We start from the raw sequence: 22,601 nt of genomic DNA, 5'->3' as shown, positions 1-22,601 counted from the left end.
GGGGGGGGGGGGGGGGGGGGGGGGGGGTAGTCAGGGAAGTGGAGAGAGGGGCCAAGCTGCCCTCAGGGTTCACAACCACAGCTCTGGGGTCTTGCCCTCACCATGGCAGGAGAGACCTGCTCTGGAGTCTCTGCCTACAGCCCGGGGAACTGGGGACAAGGGTGCCACCAGGTATCCCAAGGATGGCAAGGAGGGAACAGGAGCCAAGACCCCAGCCCCCCTCACCGAGTAGCCCCTCTCTCCCTCCATTAAACACATAATGGACACCCACCTAAGTGCGTACAGCTGCGGGGGGCCAGACTCAGACTCTGTGGGACTATGTGGTGCCTGAGCCGGCGGTGAGGGAGAAAGCGGGCTCTCAGGGGAAAGAACAGAGACCCTGGAATAGTATTCCTGGGACAGCAGTCAGTGGAAGGAGAGAGAAGGCCCGAGAGAGCCCCCCTAGCCCAGCCAGGGGGGATAACAGCAGCAACTGGTCCACACAATGAGGACAAAGAACAAAAAGAAGAGGCAAGGAGAAATACTATGGTAAACAGGGGAGGGGGCAGTCTCTACTCCACCCTCTGCAGAGCTTCATGCCCAAATAGCAGCTGAGACGGGTGCCCACTCCTCTCCACTCACATGGCCAGAGGGGAAAGGGGCGTGCGAGAGTCCACCAGCCAAAGCAAGTGGGACTCACCAATATAGCAACACCATTCTTTGGGCCTGCTCCTTTCCAACCAGGGACTTAGGCCCAGGACTGACTGATGATCGGGGTGGCACCAGGTCAGAAACGTGGGCACAGAGGGGCTTGGCAGGGGCCTGATCTGGGAGAGGCGGAGGGGCTACGTACTCCCTGGGGCCTGCTGGGTAAGCAAATCCTGGAAGGCAGGAACTGGGCATCTGGTTCTGCAAAGGGCGAGGAAAAGGAGACGGGGCAGGTCTAGGGGAGAAGCCCCTAGCCACTCAAGGGATGCAGATCCACTTTTACTTTCTCCCCACAGCTCAACATTCCAATGGTGGGGAAGAAACCCCCAGAAGGTACAACAGCATCCTTCTTCCCGATGATCTTGCCATTCCGAGTGAAGAAAACCTGGGGGTAGGGACACGGAGAGGAGAAGGCTGACTCTGGCCTCCTCTGATGATGCTAGAGCCACACAGGCCTGAACCGCAAGCATTCCCAACTCCGAGAACCGCCGGAGGGGAGAGACTCAGGGTGATGTGGGAAGTGACCACAAGAGGGCGTCTGGAAACCAGCTCCCCAGCACAGTCCAGGCAGCGTCCAGCACCTCGGAACACACCCACCACCGGGCTTTCCCCTCTTCCCAGCTCTGGGGCTCTGGCTACAGTCCTAGTCCTCACTAATGCCAGCCCCTGCCCAGGCCCAGGAACCCTAGTCCAACCCACACCCTCCCCCACTTACCACCACCTTCTTGCCCTCATGCTCTTGCTCAATCTCTTCCCCATCTTCTTCCTCTTCCTCTTCCTCCTCTTCCTCTTCTCCCTCCTGGTGCAGGTACATGACATTCCGGACGTTCCGGACGGCTCGGGCAGTTGGGGACAGGATCACTGTGTCACAACTGTCATCACTGTCACCTAGGAGGGCAGGAAACCTGAGCTCCTGTGGTGCTGCCCCCACCGTCTGCCCGAGCAGCCTGGCTGGCCACCCCCACCCCACTCACCCTCACTGTCCAGAATGTAGTCCCGGGGGAACATGATTCCACAGCCCATAATGTCCCCTTTATAACAGCGTGGCCCGAAGGGGTCCCCCACACCACTGCCATGGAAGATCTTCCCGTCATCTGTCAGGGGGGAGGGGAGAAGAGAAGACACACACTTGAAGGAGGGGCTGACACTCTACCCCACCCCTCCAGAGAGGCCCCTGTTTCAAGCAGAATGCTTGCCCACCTCCCTCTCTGGCCCCGAGTAAGGGAGGGGGTCAAGGTGAAACAAAAATGGAGAGACAAGTAGAAAGAGTCCCCAGATTTAAAAAAAAAGGAGAGAGACACAATGTCTGTTCACACAAGGAGCTGAGGGGCAGACTCCCTCAGGGAGCTGGCGGAAGAGGGGAGAAAGGCCAAGAAGGGGATGGGGGTGACACCAGGAGCTCACAGCAACTCCTTTCTTAAGAAAACCCTAAAGGAAGTCAAGCCGACCAAAAAAAGAAAGTGCAGAATCTGCAAGAAGGGCGCAGAGGGAGCCAACTCAGAGGCCTGGAATGTCCAGTTTGGGCCCAGATTCCCCCGCCCCTGTTCGGCTCCCCTTGCTTTTCAGGCTGGGAGGAAAAACACAGACAAGGAGAAAGCACTACCGGCCTAGGGAGGGGAGATGAGACGGCAGCAGGGGAAAAGGCTCTCCAGCCGGATGCGGGAGGGGAGACCATTTGCGGGGGTTCAGGAAAATGGATGTCCCTGTGCCTGTACGTGCCCCACAGCCCTGGCAGCCCTGACTCACCTGCATGATAAGCCACAGAGCCTCTGCTCCAGCCAGGGTGTCTGTTCTTGGGATAATCCTGCACCAAGAAGGAAAAAGAAAACCTATGGTTTTCTATGGAAAGAGGGCAGGAGAGGGCATCTGAACCTTCAATCTTCTTAGACAGATGGCTGCTCACACCCCTGCGGCCTCCCACACCCTTCAGGCACGGGGAAGCAGGGGAAGCAGGGAAGGTGACCACGGCACTTGGCTTTCACAGCCGGGGCTGCAGGCTGCCCCCACCCCACCTTTAGGCCCAGTGTGCGTGGTGCAGTCACGACCCTCTACCTGGTCCTAGGTCACGGGGGGAGTCTGTACCCTCCCACAGCAAACACATACAACCATATTCTGTCCCGGGTTAAGACCCTCCCACCACAGCCCACCCACCTGTCCCCATCCCAAGAGCCCCAAAGCTGAGCAGCTCCACAGGTAAAAAGCCAGCACGAGTGCCCACCTTCCGGGCCAGCCCCAAGGCGATGTAGCATTTCTCTCCAGGGTCCACGATCTCCACCTCAAAGTAGTGGCTACGGGTGCTCAGTGGGTGCCGGGCCTGGGCCAGCCCCACGTCAACGATGCTCTTGCCCTTGCCCAAGTACTCCAGCAGCTGTGGGGGAAGAGCCAAGGGCAGTGGGTGGTGCGGAGGGCAGACGGACACCTGCCCTAGAAACCTGGTCCCAAGGCACTCCAGACCAGTTTCTGGGTCTGACAAAACCTCTGGCTGAAAGGGAAAGGTTCCTAGAGGCGCACCGTGGGCACCAATGTTCCAAGCAGGCATGAGAGAATGGGGAGGACCGGCGGATCGCAAAGGTGGCGGCATGGGCCGGAGGACTGGCCCCGCACCCATCTGTCGCCTGAGCTGCAGATTCTCCTTGCTTTGGGGGAGAAGTGGGCAGCAGCCCAGGCGGCTGAGCACCATGGAGCACACTGGGGGGCTCTAAGCTATGGCCTCACTTCCCTGAATCACCCTGCTGGACGAGGCCTCCCCAGGGGCCCTGGGCGCAGAGAGAAGGAGCCATGAAGACTAGGCTGAGCGGACCCCTGGAGGGGCCTAATGGGGAGGACAGGAAGGGTGCAGAGGCTGGGTGCCAGCTCCAGATGTCTGAGGGAGGGGAGACGAGCTCAAAAACCAATTCTGCCTGGGATGGGACTACCATAATACCTCAAGGTCTGTTTTACTTGGCTTCAGACAGAGCGGGGTCAGGGAGGTGCCGAGGGGAGCCAGGGAACCCAGAACGACCAGCTCCACTCCTCTGCTTAATGTGAGGGCCGGGAACAGGCGGGCTGAACACATGAAGGCAAGCTTTCCTGTTCACAGCCCCTCACAGCTCTTGTAGAGCGCAGGGGTGTGTGGAGGTGGGGGGAGAGCGGAGGCGACTGATGGACTCTTGGGGCTCTTCAGCTCCACAATGGCCCTGCCTGGGCATGATGGGGCGGCAACCCCCAAGCTGGGAGGATTTATTTATCAGTTGTCATGGTAACAGTGGGGTTATGACTCAACCCCATCCCCTCTCCCCACCCTCAGCATCACCTGGGAGTCCTTAATCCCTTTTTAATTAGCCAAACTGCCCCTCAAGACTTTATTCTACCCTCCTGCCCCTCCAGCCCTGAAGAAAACACTGCCTGGGGACATCCTCCACTTATCCCTGGCAAGCCTTTGGATGCTGGCCTCTCACCCCCAAAGAACGCCTGCCTGAACAGGAAAGGAATTAGGCTCGCCTGCACCAGCGTGGAAGCCTGCGTGTGTCTCCGGCAGAAGCAGGGCCTGCATCACCACCTTATTCAGAGAGGAACCGGAGGGACTGGATCGCCTTCTCAGCCTTGGATCCCCAAAGCCCTGCCACCTCAAGTCCATTCTCCCCCCGCTCTCCAAAAGAGTCCTGCAGGCAGGGGGAGATGACCAGGGGAAAAGCCAGAGCCGCATGGGCAACCTCCGATATCCACACCCAGGCTCTTTCCATTTCCTCCAGCCACGACCCTATATGTGTCGGGTTATGCTGCCTCTTTCATATTTACACCCCTAGCCCAAGTCTTCTCTGTTAGCTCCCACTGCTTTCTTTCCTCAGAATGGGGTCCCTGGCAGGCCACCTTCTGATTTACTCATTAAGGCCCACACTGCTGGAATTCCCCTCACGGTCCTGTGTTCTCTGCTCAGCCTGGCTTCCTCCTCTGCATCTCCCTGCAAGCGGGAGGGGTGGTGCCTGGTGCACATCCGCTGGCGTACACTCCACCCAGTGCGAGCAGCCCCCGGCCCACCCTCTCCGGCCAGCATTGCAGAACTGGGTGGGGGACCCCACAGCTGCCCTTGACCCACTCCATCCAACTGGCCTCGGCGTAGGAAACACAGTGTTCTCCACTTCCAGAGCCAAGAGACAGATGCTCCAGATCCCGATCCTTGGGAAAAACCCATCCAACCATTCCCTCGGCCTCAGCCCTGCAGAGGGCAGCCACTGCAGTCTTGTCTGTGGATAGGGTGGGGACGCTCCCTCCAGCTAAAAAGGTCAGGAGGATGAGGCACACGACGGTGGAGCTCTGCCACCCACTCCCCGGCCGGCACACCACTCAGACAGCCGGCTGACAGCTGGGAGGCTAGGTCCCCGCAAATGCTGCCCTCCGCAAGAGAGAAACACCCGCCCCTCAGGGTGTAAGCCGCCCCAGTTCATCTGCTCCTGTCCAGTGAAGTCTCCCCGAGTGCTCAGAGCGAGTCCTCTGGAGCGTTCCCAGCACTTACAGGGGCAGGTGGGCACTATGGCCTCCCAGACAGATTGTAGCTTGAGTTCACTCCTCCCCTCCTGAGACGGGGCTATTGGCAACCGAGAGCAGATAGGAGGTTTAGCCCCTGAGTTGCCAGACTCTCAATGCTGGTCCCTCAACCTGTGCCTCAGAAGCCTCTCAGAAAGAGAATCACACAGACCTGGGTTCCGATCCTAATTCCTGTTACTTATTAGCCACTGACTTTGAGCAAGTGACTTTCGCTAGTGGTCAGTACCTGTTCTGCCTTCCCCTAAATCAGGAAATGGGAGTTAGACCAGAACATACCAACACATCAATACTCCCTAAACATTAACAGTCCCCCACAGCTACAAAAGACTAGACCTGCCAATCACAGAAGGAAACGACCCTTCATCTCAGCCCTTACCTCCAACTACAATGGCCCCTTAGGCTCCCAGAACTGGTCACAGTCCCCCCTAGGAGAGATAAGCACACCCCAGATTACTCTATCCCAACCCACCAGCTGTCCCCTTAGTGCTTCTCCTCCAACAATGCCCAATCAATAGGAATGCTCCCCTACATCTTTGGTGGGGGTAGGGCCACCCATTCCTTGGGGCTTTCAAGCCCCCGACTCCTGCACCTCCCCCCCCACACCCCCAGAGCCTTGGGAGGCCAAACAGGTGGACTCGAGGGCACAGAGCAGAGGCCACAGCACCAGGTGCAGAGAGCCTCTTGCACTCCAACCCCCCACTGCGCGTGCGCTTAGCGGTAGCGCCTTCCCCGCCTCTGCTCTCCTGCTGGTTCTCTCCTGCTGGTATCCACCCTCCTCCTCCTGCCAGCAGAGACCCTAATCCCTCTTGACAGGAGCAAGGGAGGGCTCAGTGCCTTGAGGGCCTAGAAGCAGCTGAAACAGGAACCCAGGACGCGCCACCGGCCAGCTCAGGCTCCAACACGGTCTCCTCCTGGGTTGGGTTGAGGGGGGGGGGAGGACCCCTGGAGGGTGGGGCCTCATTCACCCCTCTTTGTGTACCAAAGCTGTTGCCCCATCACTAAGGAGTTGTCAGAGGAGCTATGAGCAGGAAACAAAGACAGAATGAGTCTAATCCCCCAGCTTTACCCACTGCCCCCCACCCTCCACGCATGACTTCACTTTGCAAGGCCTGGGGGCAGGGATGAGGTGAGGGGCAACACCCCCATCCCTGAGCAAAGACAGCAGCCACTCTTCAACACCCTCAGAGCTCTGCAAAGGGGGGACTCTTTGGGAGGGGAAAGCTGAGGCCACAGGACGCAGGGGGAAGAATTCCATTCAAGAAAGAGCCAGGTCTGTATACAAACAACTGCTGAAGCTAGGTAGTGGGTAGATGGGTGCTCACTGTACCATTTTTTCAACTTTTCTGTATGTTGGAAATTGTTCATAATGTAATGTTAGAGCCAAAAAAAGGGGGTCAGGAATTTGTTCTTCTTGGTGGGAAGAACCAGTGTGAAGGGGAGAGAGAGGTAACTGAGACTCCAAACTGAGAGAGAGGCCTAGAAGGCAAACGGTCCCATGGCAGCCAGGTAAGCTCCCCTAGAAAGGCCAGGGCTAAGCGGGCTCATCAGGAGACTCGCAGGGCAAGTTGGAACCTAAGCCCAGAACTCCGGATTCATCTCATGAGAGGGGCCAGGAGGAGAGACGACGGGCTACAGGAGAGAGCTGGGGAAAAGGGCACAGCATGTATCCAGCAGTGGACAGGGCAGGGGCAACAGATCAAAGAATGAATATCTGGGCTTAGTTTTGCAGCTAATTCACTGTTTGACATTTGAATCGGTCTCTTTGCTTCTGTCTGGGGCTGTCTTTTCATCAGCCACACAACAAGAACAACTCTGGGAACACAAGGGCTGTCCCGATGATGAGGATGACTACGGGAGGGAGCTCCAAGCATCCTGGGTCTGGGCGCCAGGGATGCTACAGGTCCTGCATGGCAGGTAACGGTCTCCAGCTCCGCACTGGGAAGCCCTGGACCGGATGGCGTCAGAGCCTCTCCCAAACCTTTATGGTTCTAAAAGGCACTCTACTGGAAATATCACCCAAGGCAGGAGAAACAGGCTCCAACCCACAACAAGAGGTCTGAGGCCCCGTGGAAAGGCTCCCCACAGAGGGGATGGAAAACAGGAAGAGCAAAGAGGAGAAACAGCTGAGCCAGACATCTTTAGAAATGGGAGGTACAGGCGGGGCCCTAATGACCTCTCCCAGGCTCCTCCTGGGGAAACAACTCTGAGGGCTGGATCAGAAATACACTGGATGGTCAGAAGAGACAAGAGGGAGCAGGGCAAGAGACAAATGGGGATAGAAGAAACTGGGTAAGTCACCCTCATTTGGAAGATGGGGTAGAGGGCAAGAGGAGAAGAGAGGCAAATATCTATCAAGAGGCTCATGCCCCAGTCGGCCCCAGTGGAGAAGGTGCTCAGGGAAGAGTGTGCCCCACCCTGCCGGCAGTACCAGGCTGGGGTGAGGGTCTGAGAGAAGAGCCAAACTTCACGGCTTATGTCTAAGGAAGAAAAAATTCTCCAGCGTGTAACCTGAGGGCATTGGGGGAGGGCAGAGAGGAAGGAAAGCTATTTATAAATGTCTACAGGACTCTACATCAATTAGAAAAGATTGCCTGGAAGGAGCTGGGGGCAGAGTGGGGACAGGTCCAGGCAGGGAAAGGATGCCAGGAAAACACTCTTGAGGAGAGGTCGGGGATGAGAGCTGGAACATCGCCCTGGCTCAGTCCCAAGTTCAACTCTATAGCTGTTGTCAAAATGATGGTGGAAGGGGGGAAAGAAAGGAAAGAGATGAGGATCAAGGAGTGGGCATCTAAAGCCCCTGGCTTGCAGCCACCGCCATCCTCAAACCCCAGTGCCAGAGGGGGTGCAGAATGTCAGAAGCAGCAGGAGGGCACACACTCTGCCATTTTCCTTGGATTTGACTCACCTTGAACTCCAGGATGGGGGGAGCCTTGCTCATAATCCACTCCCAACCCCCACTGTTTCTGTTTTGCTATCAAAGGCTGAGTTAAAAACAGCCTGAGTTGGGGTGAGAAGGCCAGAGGGTGGAAAAAAAGATTGAGCCAGGAGCAAGAGGGCAGCCGAGGGACAAGTCGAAGTGGGAGGCCCCAGCAGCCCACTGGAGGTCAGGGCCAGACCCCTGACTCAGCAGCCATTCACTCCCAACCCAGCATGAGGCACAGAGGGTAGAGTTGAAGAATTTCCCTCTCCCAAGGTCCATATACTCCTCAAGAAAGTTTCAAATCCAGGGAGAGACCAGAGCAGGTACAACGGGAAGATATATAAAAAAGCAAGCTTTGGAGAGTCAAGGATTCTCACCGAATCTTCATCTGCCTATGTTCTTGTCCTCTATTAAAATGTAGGGAGAAGATAGAAGACGTTGACATTCACACTTACTACAAAGAGATCTCAGAACCTTCCCCCACAGGAGTGGGACTTGTGACCACACATGCCCCACAGTGAATGGAGAGCGTGGGCCCGCTGAACTGGGATCAGGCCAAAAGGGGGATCCAGGCATCCCACCTCCAAATGAGCCCCAGCCTCTCAAAGGCACGTGTGCAGGGCAGCAGAGGGTACCAAGTGCTGAAGGAACCAAAGAAGGCAAAGGAAAACCTAGTACTGTGCTGAGAGTAAAGCAACTAACCTGAGTTCTCAGGGCCGGGGAAGGGAAGAAAGACAATCAGCACTACGGAGAACACAGACCTGGATTCAAAGAATCATGTCAAGGCCCCAAATTCCCGTTTCCCAAAACCCTACAAGACACCGTCTTCATTCCCCATTCTAAGCAATTCAGACCCACTTATGTGGCCCACGGGTTTTCGGCGCAGCCCTCCCGGTCTGCCCACTCCCACCCAACCGCCTCTCACTCACAGTTCCGCAGACTCGGACATCGTGCAGCCGGCCCCACTCGTCCTCGTAACTGTCCACCATCATGACACTGTCATCCTCACGGCCCAGCTCGGCGTTGAGGTGCAGCCGCACCTCCTCACCCAGAGAGTGCATGCCCACTGCTGGGAACAGTCCATCTGGGGACATGGGCATGATGGTGGAGCCCACCTGCAGGGGAGGGAGGGAGGGCTGGAGGGAGGGAGCTGATGCCGAGCTCCCTTTTCCACAGCTCACCTAATTCTCACGAGGGTACTTTTGAGAAGATGCGATACATAATTATCACACACACTGACAGACAGAAAAACAGAGGCACCGAAAAGTTGAAGAAGTGGCTATAAGGACTCCTGGCCAAGCAAAGTATCCAGAGAGCTAGAAGGCAAACACACGTCTCTTGACCTGCTACCAAATGCTTCTGGCACGTGAGTGTGTTCTGGAGGAGGAAAGTGCAGAGGCACGGACGCTAAGGAAGGCCAAGCCCTGAGAAAGCCATCCTCCCGGGGTGGGAGAGGGAGCCGGATAGGAAAAGAAAGAGAGCTGGGGATCCCTCTCTTCTATTTGCTCTTCCCCATCCCTTCACCACTACTAGTCTCTCTCTGAAGAGGAAAGGAAAGAAGTGAAACAAGAAAATAACACACAGAAAGGACATATCCTCAAAGCCTTCAAGGCAAGGCTCCAAAGAGGACCTCCAGCTTATGCATCCAGGCCATAACCTCTCCCTCTCTTTTTCTGCTCAAAACCTTCCCCCACATCACCTGATCCTGTCCCCCACAATCTCTGCTCACCCCCCACTGCACTAACCTGCTCCTCTGCATCTATCATCTAGGCTAATGCCCCGGCTTCCCTGGGCAGGGGAAGTGGCTTCTCCTATATGCAGACTTTGGGAGAAGCTGAGGATGGCCTGAAGGAGGTGGGAACTAAGCCTAGGGGTCCCTGGGCAAGCCCCAGCCGGTAGGTTATTTTCATTCCCACAATTCCTTGGATGGCTTCAAGCCACTTAAATCCCACCCAGGATTTCCCACTCACCCGTTTCCCATTTTTGGTGAAGAAGATCTGGGCAGTCTGTACATCAAAGGACACAGGCTCAATGCCGCAGCCAATCCGGTCCCCGGAGTTGCACTTTGACCCAAACTGGCGGCCTTTGGCTCGGCCATTGTACAGCCTGTGGAAGGAGCGGCACAGACACAGGACCTGAGCCTGGCCTCCCAACTTCTCCCAGGCATTGACCCCTGGGGCCCCTCTTGCTGCTCCCAGTCACTCGGTGATGCATCTACCTGTCTCCACACACGAGCTCCACCCTCCCCTCTAAGTCTGCCAACCTCCAAGGCTTGCTATCAGGCCACCTTCCTATCCTGATCATAAAGTCCATGAAAATACCCCAAGATAGGTAAAGGAATGGCAAAAGCCACCCACGGTAGTCCTTTGTATCTAAGGTCCCTGAATCCATAGGAAAGGGGTCAGGTTCCACAGGAAGCAACTCACTTGCCGTCATCAGCATGGTAGGCTACGGAGTCGGGCAACCAGCCGGGCTGGTGATCCAAGCTGTAGTACTGAGGGACCAGCCCCACAGCAATGGTGCCCCGGACCCCGCTGTCCACAATCGACACCTGGAGGGAGGACAGCAGGGCAGTTAGCAGGCACCAGAAATGGGATGAATTGCTGGGGGCCTGGGGAAGGGCAGTCAGACATCAAAGACTCAAAGAGGCTCAAAGAGACAAAAAAAACATGTGAATCAGAGAAAAGGGCACTCAGGGAAGAACTGGGGAGACTAGGGGCCTACTTTATATCATGATTACTCAGAAAATCATTTCTAAATTATGGAAAAAGATAGGAAATGGAGCAGAGGCTGGGCTTGGGTTAGCAGGTGGGAAAGGCCATGAGTCAGAGTCTGGGATATGTGTCAAGGTCTACCTAGCTGAGGGGCAGGAGAGCATAAGGGACAGGGTGACAGGACTAGGGCACCCATCTCTCAGCTGAGGCACCATGCTATCCTGTGCCCTTTTCTCAGCCAAGCAGACAGCCCTGAATGGAAAATTAAAAGGATCAGATCAAGAATCTAGTAAAAGAGCTCCCTGGAGCTTAACAAGCTCATCCCCTGCTCTACCCACCCACTGCCTTGATCACCTCAAAATAATTGCTGTCCTTGGTCAGAGGTCGAGAAGCCACGTAGCAGCCAACTTCACCGGAGTTTCCATGGTAACTGATGGAGGAATGAGGGGGGAGTTCCATTAGCAGCCTAGCCCAGGAGTTGGGGGGAGGGCCTCAGCATCCCTCCCCACCCCCCCACCCTGTGAGGGCCAACACAGAGGAGAATCCACCAGGCCACACTTCAGGACATCTGCACAGACACCATCACAAGATACTTGAGATCACCCACCCCTCCCACTGCCTCCAGCCAGGGTCCAACCCACACCACACCAACACAAGCCTGGTTCCTTCACTTCCAGGGGGAAAAGAATGCAGAGTCTCCCTTAGTTGCCTAGTAGGGGGTCTCACAACCCTGTCTAAGCTCAATCCCTCATGCTACAGCTTCAGCCCTTTTCCTCTGGCTCTGTCCTCAGTGGGGCTGAAGAACAGCTGCTGGTCTCTATCCTCTATACCAAAGCCCTTCGTAGATTGGAAGACGGTTATTCAGTCCTCACTCCTCAGCTTTCTTGTCTCTAGGCTAAATAGCACTACTTCCTTCCCCCCTTCAGGGACAACTTTATCAGAGAATTAGGCTCAGAAGGAGTCAGGGAAGGGGTTCAAGCCAGAAAAGAGAGAGAAAACAGACACAAACACACACACCGGAGGGTTGGAAGGTGGTGGGCAGGATGCACTACAGAACTGTCCTTCCCAAAACAGGAAATCCATTGCCTCTGAAATGGGCCACTCTCCACCAAACCCAACCCCTGAGACGCAGGCCGAGGAGACACAAACACCCCACACGCCCACTGGAGTCCTCTGAACAAGGCACTTGGGCAACTCAAGACACCCGCAGCTTCCTATCTCTGACATGATTGTTTCCAACGTGGACCAGGACAGAGTGACCTGGAGACACAGGCAGAAGGGAGTGCGGGCTGCAGCAACCCACACTGCTCCACTCAGAAAGGCCTCCAGGGTCAAAGGCCCTCCCAGTGCAGTGCAGACAGTCCTCTGCCTCCAAAAAAGCCCTTTTTCATCTCTAAGATCTGGCACAGCAAGGAAAATGTGAAACCACTCCTCTGAACTTACCTCAAAGTGTCTCCATCTACAAGAATGTGCTTGAACCTCTCCTGGTATCGGAAAGCCCGGACCTCCCGAATCTCCCGGATCCTCCGGCGCCAATTCAGAAACCGGTAGTGCAGGTTGAGGTCATCCATCTTGTTCATGAGAACAAACCTGCTATGGGGAGAAGGGGACTGAGAAGGAAGCAGGGCCCTGAGCAAAGCAGCTCAGCCTGTTCGACCCAGAATGTGGACAGGGCACGGGACTCGAAGTCAGTCAACAATCCCCATCTGCATCCTTTCATTCGGCAAACACGTACTGAGCTCCTACTATGTGCACCGTTCTTGGTGCTAGGGATATAGCTGTGAACAAGATGGGTGGGATTCCTGTTCCCATAGCACTTCCATTCTAGTCGGGAGGCATGACAGATGAGACACAGACCCGACAATGTTGGACAGTGGAAGAAACAGCAGAGTGGGGTGACACAGAATAATGGGGTAAAGTCTAAAGACTACTTTGTATCCAGTGGACAGAAGAGGCCACTCTGAGGTGACATCTGAGTTGAGAAGAGGCCAGGCACGTGCCAAGCCCAAGAAAGAGTACTTCAGGCAGAGGGGACAGCCAGGACACAGGTCCTGGGGTGGAAAGAAGCAGCCATGGTAGAGGAATAGAAAGGCCAGGGTGGTTGGTGTGTAGGGAATGTGCGGGAAAATGTTCAAGAAGAGGATGGGAAAAAGGCAGGGGCCAGAGAGAGGCCCTACAAGGCCCTATAGGCCATGTTAAGGAGTTTCCATTTTATTGCAAGTGGGATGGGAATCCTCTGGAGAGTTTTAAGCTAAGAAATGAAAGGATTTTAAAGTTTATCAGATTTTTTTTTTTTAAGATTTTATTTATTTATTTGACAGAGAGAGAGAGAGAGATAGCAAGGGCAGGAACACAAGCAGGGGGAGTGGGAGAGGGAGAAGCAGGCCTCCTGCGGGAGCAGGCAGCCTGATGCAGGGCTCGATCCCAGGATCCCAGGACCATGACCTGAGCCGAAGGCAGACGCTTTAACGACTGAGCCACCCAGGTGCCCCAGTTTATCAGATCTTAAAGATCATTCAGGCTGTTGGCTGGAGAACTGATCATAACAGAAGCAAGAGCAGAAGTGGCGAACAATTAAGTCGGAAGTTGATGCAGTAGCTCCAATGAGACATGGCATCCATTAGCATGGTAGCAGTGAAGATGGAGAGGAGTAGAATGACCTGGGTATTTAAACCACCAACAATGCTAATGGATGGATGGATGGATGGATGGATGGATGGATGGATGGATGGATGGATTTATTTTTCCTGGAAGCCAAAAGTGAGAAAAACGGGAGGTAATTTTCTCTTCCCATCACCCCAAACACTGGTACAGGGGTTCCATCAAGGCGTGGCGGTGGGCGGTGCCTTGCATACAGCAGGTGCTTAAATAAGCCTCAGGTGGGCTGAATTCAATCCTAAAGCGCCTGTTACACCCTGCTGCAGTAGCTGCAAGCCACCACGTGGCCCAGAAGGGTAGGCACCAGCGGGGCTGCGCTCGTCGCACGCGGCCAGGGCTCCACCCCAGATACTGGCCCCCAGACCTGGGGACATCTGCTCGCCCAGAACCGCACAGCCTTGGCACCCGCGAGTGGCAGCCGCACCGGGTCCCGCCTCCAGCCCGGGCACGGCCTGGTCGCTCAGACGAGACCCGGGGGCCCGGGGGTCTGGCTCGTCACCGCGACTTACGCGCAGTCTCCCCAGGCCCGGCACCGGGCCGAGGAGGGTCCCGATGCAAGAAGCCCCGTGACCGGGGAGCAGGCCCCGCCCCTGACCAGGGAGGCCTCCGCCCAGGACCCCCGCCTCCCGCCTCAAGCTCCGGGGAGACCCGAGGCCTCCGGGACCCCGCCCCCGATCCCCGCCTACCGGGGCCGCCGCGTCCTCCTCATCCATAGGCCTCTCAGCTCCGCACACTAGCTCTTCGGCCGCCGCCACCACACACATCCGGGTCCCCTCCCTTCCTACGCTCCCCGAGGCCCGCCCCTCCCCACCCACCCCGGCCAATCTGCAGCGGCCCAGGACGACAGGCACCTGCAGGAGCCAATCGGAGGACGCAGGCAGGGGTGGGCGCGGCCCGGTGTACTGGGTACCTAGCGCAGGATAGGGGTGGTAAACCCGAGAGTCGGAGGGTGGGAGGTGGCGACGTGGCGGCGCGGACGCCGCGCTGGGCGCCCTGGGCGCCCTGGGCGCTGACTGGGCTGTCTAGGGGCGGCTCCTGCGCGGGGCGGGGAGAAGGTCGCTGCGCACCTTGGGCGGACTGCCCGTCTTTCCTGAGCGCTCCTTCTGTGCCGGACGTGGCGCTGAGAGAAAGCTTCATAGGAATGTCCTTTTAATCCACTCAGCAACCTTCTGAAATGAATCTTGTTATTATGTCCTTTTTGCTGATGAAGATCCTGAGGCTGGCCTCCATAGCTCGTGCGCCTCACTGTTCCCACATGCTTTCTATTCTCCGGAGCCATGCTGTTACCGTGTGCTCTCCATTCTCCAGAGCTCCGTGTCATGTCCTCTTCCGCGGGTTCTGGGAACAGTCCATTCCCGGAGGAGAGAACTTCGGATGCAGAAGGCACAGTGGCATAAACGTCACGCTGTTCAGGAACGGAGGCTCTGGGTGTGACCTAAGGAAAGTTAGGCCGGAGTCATTATGTGAAGGGAAGAAGGATACTCACATTTATTGAGCACCTACTAAAGGGTGTTTAGGGCTGCCCGATCGCCTCCCATCACAAGATCTCTCTTCCAGATTGGAGGGTTTTCCCTCCTCTGCATTCTCATACCATGTCGTTTGCGCCTCATCGCTAGCACTTTTTACAACCTTTTATTATGTAAAAGTCACCTCTGTGTATAGATCAGTCTCTGCTAGACTGTGATATCCTTCAGACCCTGGGCTTTATCCCATTCTTACAAACAGTTATTGTTACAAATGTTGGGTGGAATGGAAGCCATCATCTTGTACACCAAACGGCAGCCATTTGGCATGATGGAAATAGATGAGGGAAGTAAATGTAGATGGGAAATTGGGAAATCTGGATTAGAGCCTCAGTTCTGTCTGTGCCTGAGGTCAGGTCTTGGTGTTCTTACCCATTAAAAGAATTTTGAAGCATGTGGTCTCTCAGCTCCCTTCCAACCCCTGGATTGCATAAATCCAGTTACTCTCCCCAGCTCATCTCCAGCTCCTGTTTCCTTCATTGCTACTCTTTGACCTCCTCTTCCTGAGCTATGAAAATACCCCAAGCCTCAGCTCAGCTCTTCCCAAAGGCAGCCAAAAAGCAACAGGCCAGGGCAGCCATCCCAATCCCACACAGGGTCTCCTGGCTCCCTCCAGGAACTAGCTAGTTAGTTCGGGCCTAAAATGGAGAGATGGCAGAAAAAGGTGTTTCCAAAGTGTTACTGATGGTTGGTGATTCCACTCGAGATTTCCTCATCTTCAGGTCCCAGGTGTGGGGCTGACCCTTTTGGTGAATCCTCAATCTGTTGGCATTCTCAGGATTTAATTGGTAATTTGTACTTGATATCTAAATGTATTTGATCAAACAACTTTATTGAGATACAATCGACATACAATAAACCCGACATATTTAAGGTGTACAGTTTGGTAAGTTATGTATACACCCATGAAAATATCACCACAGTCAAGATAGTGAACATACCATCATTTCCAAAAGTGTCTTTGTGCTCTTTTTGTAATCCCTCCCTCTCACTCTCTCATCCCCAAGAAACGACTAATCTGCTTTTTGTCACTAGTTTAGTTTGCATTTTCTAAAATTTGACATAAATGAAATCACAGAGTATATGCTCTTGCGGGGAGAGGAGTGTCTGGCTTCTTTTATTCAGCATAATTACTTTGAGATTCATCAATGGTGTGTCATGTATCAGTAGTTCATTCTGTTTTATTGCTGAGTAGTATGCTCCTGGGTAGCTATACCACAATTTGTTTATGATTCACCTGTTGATGGGTGGACATTTGGTGGTTTCCAATTTTGGGCTGTTACAAATAAAGCTGCTATGAATGTTCATGCCAAATCTTTGTATGGACATACCTTTCATTTTCTCTTGAGTAAACCCTAGGAGTGAATGGCTGGGCCACATGGTAGATGTATGCTTAATTTTTGAGAAATTGCTGAACTGTTTTCCAAAATGGTTGTATCATTTTAAATTCCTATCAGCAGTGTGTGAATGTTCCGGTTGTCCCACATCCTTTCCAACACTGGTGTTTTCATTCTTTTTCATTGTAGCCATTCTAATAGGTATGTAGTGGTATTTCATTGTGGTTTTAATTTGCATTTCCATTATGACTAATGATATTGAAAATCTTTTCACGTGCGTATTTGTCATCTGTATATCTTCCCTGGCGAATCTTATTATTATACCTCCTTTATGTAGATGAAGATCCTGAGGCTGGCCTCCATAACTAATCCTAATAGGTCTACAATCAAGAGAGTGAACATGTCTGTGCAAGTCATTTGCCCAGTTTTAAAAATCGAGTGGCTTCACTTAATACTGCATTTTGAAAGGTCTTTATAGGGGCGCCTGGGTGGCTCAGTCGTTAAGTGTCTGCCTTCGGCTCAGGTCATGATCCCAGGGTTCTGGGATCGAGCCCCGCGTCGGGCTCCCTGCTCTGCGGGAAGCCTGCTTCTCCCTCTCCCACTCCCCCTGCTTATGTTCCTGTTCTTGCTATCTCTCTCCCTGTCAAATAAATAAATAAAATCTTAAAAAAAAAAAAGTTATTTGTATATTCTGAATTCAAATCCTTCATAAGATATGTGATTTACATTTCTTCTAGTCTGTGTCTTATCTTATCATTTAACAGTGTCCTTCAAGAAGCCAAAGTTCTTAATCATGAAGATGCACAATTTATCAAGTTTTTAATTTATGAATCATGCTTTTGGTGTTCTATTTAAGAAATTTTTGCCTAACCCAAGGTCACAAAAATGTTCTCCTGTGTTTTTTTCTAGAAGTTTTATGGTTTTAGATTTTGCATTAATCTATAAACCATTAATAACAATTTTTTAAATTTTGAAACAATTTATACTTGTGTGTGGAATTCCACATGCCTTTCACCCAGCTTCCCTTAATGTTAACATCTTATATAACCGTAGTATAATCATTGAAACCAGGATATTAACATTGGTATAAGACTGTTAAGTGATTTACAGACCTCATTCAGATATCACCTATTGTTTCACTAATATCCTTTTCCTTGTACGAGATTCAAACCAGGATCCCACATTACATTCACTTGTCATGTCTCCTTAGTCTCCTCGATCTGAGACAGTTACTCAGTCTTTCCTAAAGAGTACAGTTGACCCTTGAACAACACAGGCTTGAACTGTGCGGATCCACTTAAACATGGGTTTTTTCCTGATAAATACAGTACATCTGTGTGTAACTTTTTTTTTTTAAGATTTTTATTTATTTATTTGTCAGAGAGAGATAGAGAGAGAGAGCACAAGCAGGGGGAGCAGCAGAGGGAGATGGAGAAGCAGGCTCCTCACTGAGCAAGGAGCCCGATGTGGGACTTGATCCCAGGACCCTGGGATCATGACCTGAGCCGAAGGCAGACGCTTAACAACTGAGCCACCCAGGCATCCCTGTGTGTAACTTTTGACTCCCCCAAAACTTAACTGCTAATAACCCACTGTTGACCAGAAGGCTTACCAATGACATAAAGTCAATTAACACATATTTTGTATGTTATATATATATATATATATATATTATATATTGTATTCTTACAACAAAGTAAGCTAGAGAGAAGAAAATGTTACTAAGAAAATCACAAGGAAGAGAAAATACATTTACAGTGCTATACTGTACTTATTGAAAAAAATCTGCTCTTAAGTGGACCAGTGCAGTTCAAACCCATGTTGCTCAAGGGTCAACTGTATTTGATTGTGATGTATAAGATTTAATTGCTATCTCCCTAAACTTACTCTGGTTGTTTAATATTAAATTCCAGGCTCTCAGGCCAAAATGTTAAGGAATAAAAAAGAAATATTTGTTCTGACCAACGTTTTGTTACAGCCTAGGATACTTTCTTTAACAGCTTTGCCAGAGACAGTTTATAAAGAGAGCACAGCTGGCCTGCCCCAAGGGGTAGGAACCCAGACCTCAAACAGTCCCAGGTTGCCTTTGGAAAGAGCCCAGACTTAGGCTGGGGGTATTCTCATAGCTCAAGAAGAAGAAAAAGAAGAGGTCTAGTCTTTTCATGACTGGCCAGGGATCTTTTACTTATGATCTTATTAATTATTTTCTTTTTTTTTAAAGATTTTATTTATTCATTTGAGACACAGACATACAGAGAGAAAGAGAGCACGAGCAGGGGGAGAGGCAGAGGGAGAGGGAGAAGCAGGCTCCCCGCTGAGCCAGGAGTCCAATGTGGGGCTCGATGTGGGGCTCGATCCCAGGACCCTGGGATCATAACCTGAGATGAAGGCAGACGCTTAACCATCTGAGCCATCCAGGAGCCCCTAATTCTTTTCTACTTTCTTTCCTTTTTCAGTCTGTGCTGTTTGTCATAATAATATATTTCTTGTGTTTATTCCTACCCTACCCCCAAAATAAGGCTACCTCTGCTTTTATTTGCCTTCAAACAACCTCTCTCTAGCTCTAGAAATTACATGTGGTTTACTTAGATAATTTAACAAAGAAGTCTGCATTTAACTCATCCAAAGTCTTAATGTTTTTCTACATTATGAAAGTTTTTATGCTGAAGTGAAAAGATCATTGAACTTGGAATCCTGTGGATCCCACCATCTAGCTGTGTGGCCTTTAACATCTCTAAATATGTCTTCTTATTTGCAAAGTGGAGATGGTAATGGAACATTGTGAGAATGATGCAAAATATAAACAAGCATTCAGTGAACTTGAGTTGAATCGGAATATCTCTGCCTCCTCTTCAGAATGAACAGCCCTCATCTGTTTGGTTCTCACAGGCTAGTGTCCTCGCCCTGTTGAAACGTTGCTGAAAGTTCTGGATCTTTTTCCATCCAACGAGGACTTCCAAAGCCCAGAGTTCAGATATGAACGTGATTTTGAACCAGGGTAGGATCATTCCTCCATTAAATGCTGAGTACATTACTGTGGCCCAGGAACTTAGACACTTTATTCATTAGAGGAAAACAAAAACAAAAACACTGAGTACCTACCAAGTATGTCACATGAATTTCCCCTAACACACTCACAACAATTCTGTAAAGTAGGTATTGCAACCTGCATTTTGCAGAGGGGAAATAGAGAATGTGGCCCCTATCCTAAAGGCATTCATAAGCCAGTTAGAAGAAAGTAAGATATGGTATATGAAAAGCTGCTAGAGGGGCGCCTGGGTGGCTCAGTCGTTAAGCGTCTGCCTTCGGCTCAGGTCATGATCCCGGGGTCCTGGGATCGAGCCCCAAGTTGGGCTCCCTGCTCAGTGGGAGGCCTGCTTCTCCCTCTCCCACTCCCCCTGCTTATGTTCCCTCTCGCTGTGTCTCTCTCTGTCAAATAAATAAATAAAAGCTTAAAAAAAAAAAAAGAAAAGAAAAGCTGCTAGAAATACAAGATAAACTATAAGGGATGTTAAGAGGAGACCCAAGATGAATAGCCACATGATTGGTAAAGACAGGTGCTGCTTCCACCGCATAGAAGTCTTCCCCTCGGGGCGCCTGGGTGGCTCAGTCGTTAAGTGTCTGCCTTCGGCTCAGGTCATGATCCCAGGGTCCTGGGATCGAGCCCCGCATCGGGCTCCCTGCTCGGCGGGGAGCCTGCTTCTCCCTCTCCCACTCTGCCTGCTTGTGTTCCCTCTCTCACTGTCTCTCTCTGTCAAATAAATAAATAAAATCTCTAAAAAAAAAAAAAGAAGTCTTCCCCTCAGTCCTTCCCTGTGAAATTAATACTCCTTCAAGAATCAACCAAAGCATCACCTCCCTGTGAAGCCTTCTCTGATTCTCCCAGGCAAACTTGGGTTCTTCTCCCTCTGTGTCACTTAGTCCTTGGTCCCTCCTATCCTTACATAGTGTCATTGTTGATATGCTTTTCTGTTTTCCCCAGAGAATGTGAACTTCTTGGGATCAGGCTGAACAGACTTAATTTCATCCAGAGCTTGATAATAAAAATTAGAGAAGACGGGAAAAGTTAGGAATGTGATTATGAATAAAAGCTCAGAAGTATGGGGCTCCTGGGTGGCTCAGTCTGTTATGCATCTGCCTTCGGCTCAGGTCATGATCCCAGGATCCTGGGATGGAGTCTGGAGTTGGGCTCCCCACTCAGCCGGGAGCCTGCTTCTTCTGCGTGCCACTTCCTCTGCTTGTGCACTCTCTCCCTCTCTCTCTCTCTCTCTCTCACTCTCTGTCAAATAAATAAATAAAATCTTAAAAGAGCATATTTGGTCAAGGGGTGGGTGGTTCTTGTAAGGTAATAATAGGGGTTATAGAACAAGTGGATTAAGAACCAAGGATTTGGACTTGATCCTGGAGTTATTAGGGAGTCATTGAGGGTTTCTGAGCAGAGGAATTATATGCTCTATTTTCATTTCAGAAAGAATAGTCTGGGTACAGAGTAGGTAGTGTCTGAAAACGGGGCATTCCAAAGGAAAATATTGGTATGGTCCAGGTGAAAGACAATGAGAACCCCAAACCATCAGGATGCCCATAGAAATGGAAACACTTTAAGACCTGGTTGGGGAAGGGGGTGGTACCTGGGTGGCTCAATCAGTTAAGCATCTGACTCTTGATCTCAGCTCAGGTCTTGATCTCAGGGTCATGAGTTCAAGCCCCACTTTAGGCTCCATGCTGGACATGGAGCCTACTTAAAAAAAAAAAAAAGGGGGGGGGGTGCGGAAAAAAGACCAGATGGGAGAACCAACAGGAATAGGTAATTTCAGAAGAAAAAAGAGTGGAAGACAACTGGGAAATTGGGAAAGTGATGAGACTACTGGCAAAATAGGAAAGCTGAGGAATGGTTTGTGGGAGGAAGAATATGTATGGTTTTAGATGTGCTGGGCTTGAAACAGAGGCAGATGGAAAATTCTATTAGGATCCTAGGTAATGTCTTCTGGTTTATTTCCCATATTCTTTCTTCTGATGCCTAATGTTCTGATAGCCATGTTGACCATGGCAACATATTAAAGGCTCAGAATTTAACCACAGATGCTCTGTGGAATGGCCCTTTTCCCAGTCCAAGTAATCATGTTTAAAGAGGACTTTTGGAGATGGATTTGCCCAGGAGATGGTTCTAAGCAAAGACCTCCAGCAACACTGTTGAAGATAAGTAGGAGGCTGGCAACAATGAGGCAGGTCACAGAGGGCTCAAGTGAGATCTGAGTTCAAACCCCTGCTCCATCACTTCTCTCTTTGAAGACTCAGTGTTTTCCTAAAGGAAGAACAATGGGAATAACATCACCCACCTTATAAACTTACAGTAAGCATTAAATGTAAAGTGCTAGCACAGTTCTCAGCATATAGAAAGTATTAGATAACATAACTATTAGCATTATTATTATTAATTATTATCCTTGTCATTGTCGGCAGTTCACGTGGCCATCCTCTGTAGACTGTGATCTCCTTGGAAGCAGGGGCCATCTTACTTATTTCTGTATCCTCAGCTCAGGGCATGGGACATACAAAATTTTTATTTGTTTGTTTGTTTAGAAACTGAGATTAGGGACACCTGGGTGGCTCAGTCAGTTAAGCGTCTATTTGCCAAAACTAAGAAACCAACATTGGTATATCACTATTAACTAAATTCCAGATTTTATTTGGATTTTTTAAAAATATTTTATTTTTGGGTGCCTGGGTGGCTCAGTTGGTTAAGCGACTGCATTCGGCTCAGGTCATGATCCTGGAGTCCTGGGATCGGGTCCCGCATTGGACTCCCTGCTCAGCAGGGAGTCTGCTTCTCCTTCTGACCCTCCCCCCTCTCATGCTCTCTCTATCTCATTCTCTCTCTCAAATAAATAAATAAGATCTTTAAAAAAAATTTATTTTGGGGGTACCTGGGTGGCTCAGTCGTGAAGCATCTGCCTTCAGCTCAGGTCATGATCCCGGGGTCCTGGGATTGAGCCCCATATTGGGCCCCCTGCTCTGTGGGAAGCCTGCTTCTCCCTCTCCCACTCCCCCTGCTTGTGTTCCCTCTCTCACTGTCTCTCTCTCTGTCAAATAAATAAATAAAATCTTTAAAAATATATATTTTATTTTTAAGTAATCTCTACACTCAACGTGGGGCTTGAACTCATGACCCCAAGATCAAGAGTTGCATGCTCTACAAACTGAGCCAGCCAGCCCCCCCTCCCCACCTTTTTAAAAAGCT

The 22,601-nt window shown here is 51.5% G+C and overlaps 1 protein-coding gene across 2 annotated transcripts; it reads right to left on the bottom strand.

Annotated features, from left to right (window-relative positions):
- Positions 1 to 29: 29 nt before the first annotated feature.
- SPRYD3 (SPRY domain containing 3) lies at positions 30 to 14,290 on the bottom strand. Of its 2 annotated transcripts, none has more exons than XM_021686682.2 (11): positions 14,190 to 14,290; positions 12,289 to 12,438; positions 11,200 to 11,275; positions 10,558 to 10,682; positions 10,102 to 10,237; positions 9,061 to 9,246; positions 2,906 to 3,055; positions 2,434 to 2,491; positions 1,662 to 1,781; positions 1,403 to 1,575; positions 30 to 1,072 (listed from the first exon to the last, which is right to left on the bottom strand). In XM_021686682.2, the coding sequence occupies exons 1-11, from the start codon at positions 14,210 to 14,212 to the stop codon at positions 938 to 940; spliced, it is 1,332 nt and encodes a 443-aa protein (XP_021542357.1). In that variant the 5' UTR covers positions 14,213 to 14,290; the 3' UTR covers positions 30 to 937. The 2 variants fall into 2 exon arrangements, with proteins under 2 accessions (XP_021542357.1, XP_021542358.1); XM_021686683.2 differs by having other exon boundaries at positions 12,289 to 12,435.
- Positions 14,291 to 22,601: the final 8,311 nt, after the last annotated feature.

Source organism: Neomonachus schauinslandi, chromosome 5 (assembly GCF_002201575.2).
Source record: "Neomonachus schauinslandi chromosome 5, ASM220157v2, whole genome shotgun sequence".
NCBI classification, from domain to species: domain Eukaryota; kingdom Metazoa; phylum Chordata; class Mammalia; order Carnivora; family Phocidae; genus Neomonachus; species Neomonachus schauinslandi.
This window is presented reverse-complemented; position numbering and strand designations above follow the sequence as displayed.

Bases quoted from the DNA above. Each gene is read 5' to 3' on its own strand.
- SPRYD3 (XM_021686682.2), bottom strand. From the start codon at position 14,212: ATGAGGAGGACGCGGCGGCCCCG. The intron at 1,782-2,433 runs GTGAGTCAGGGC...CCCCCCTGACAG, and splicing joins CTCTGTGGCTTATCATGCAG to ATGACGGGAAGATCTTCCAT. The intron at 1,576-1,661 runs GTGAGTGGGGTG...CTGCCCTCCTAG, and splicing joins CTACATTCTGGACAGTGAGG to GTGACAGTGATGACAGTTGT.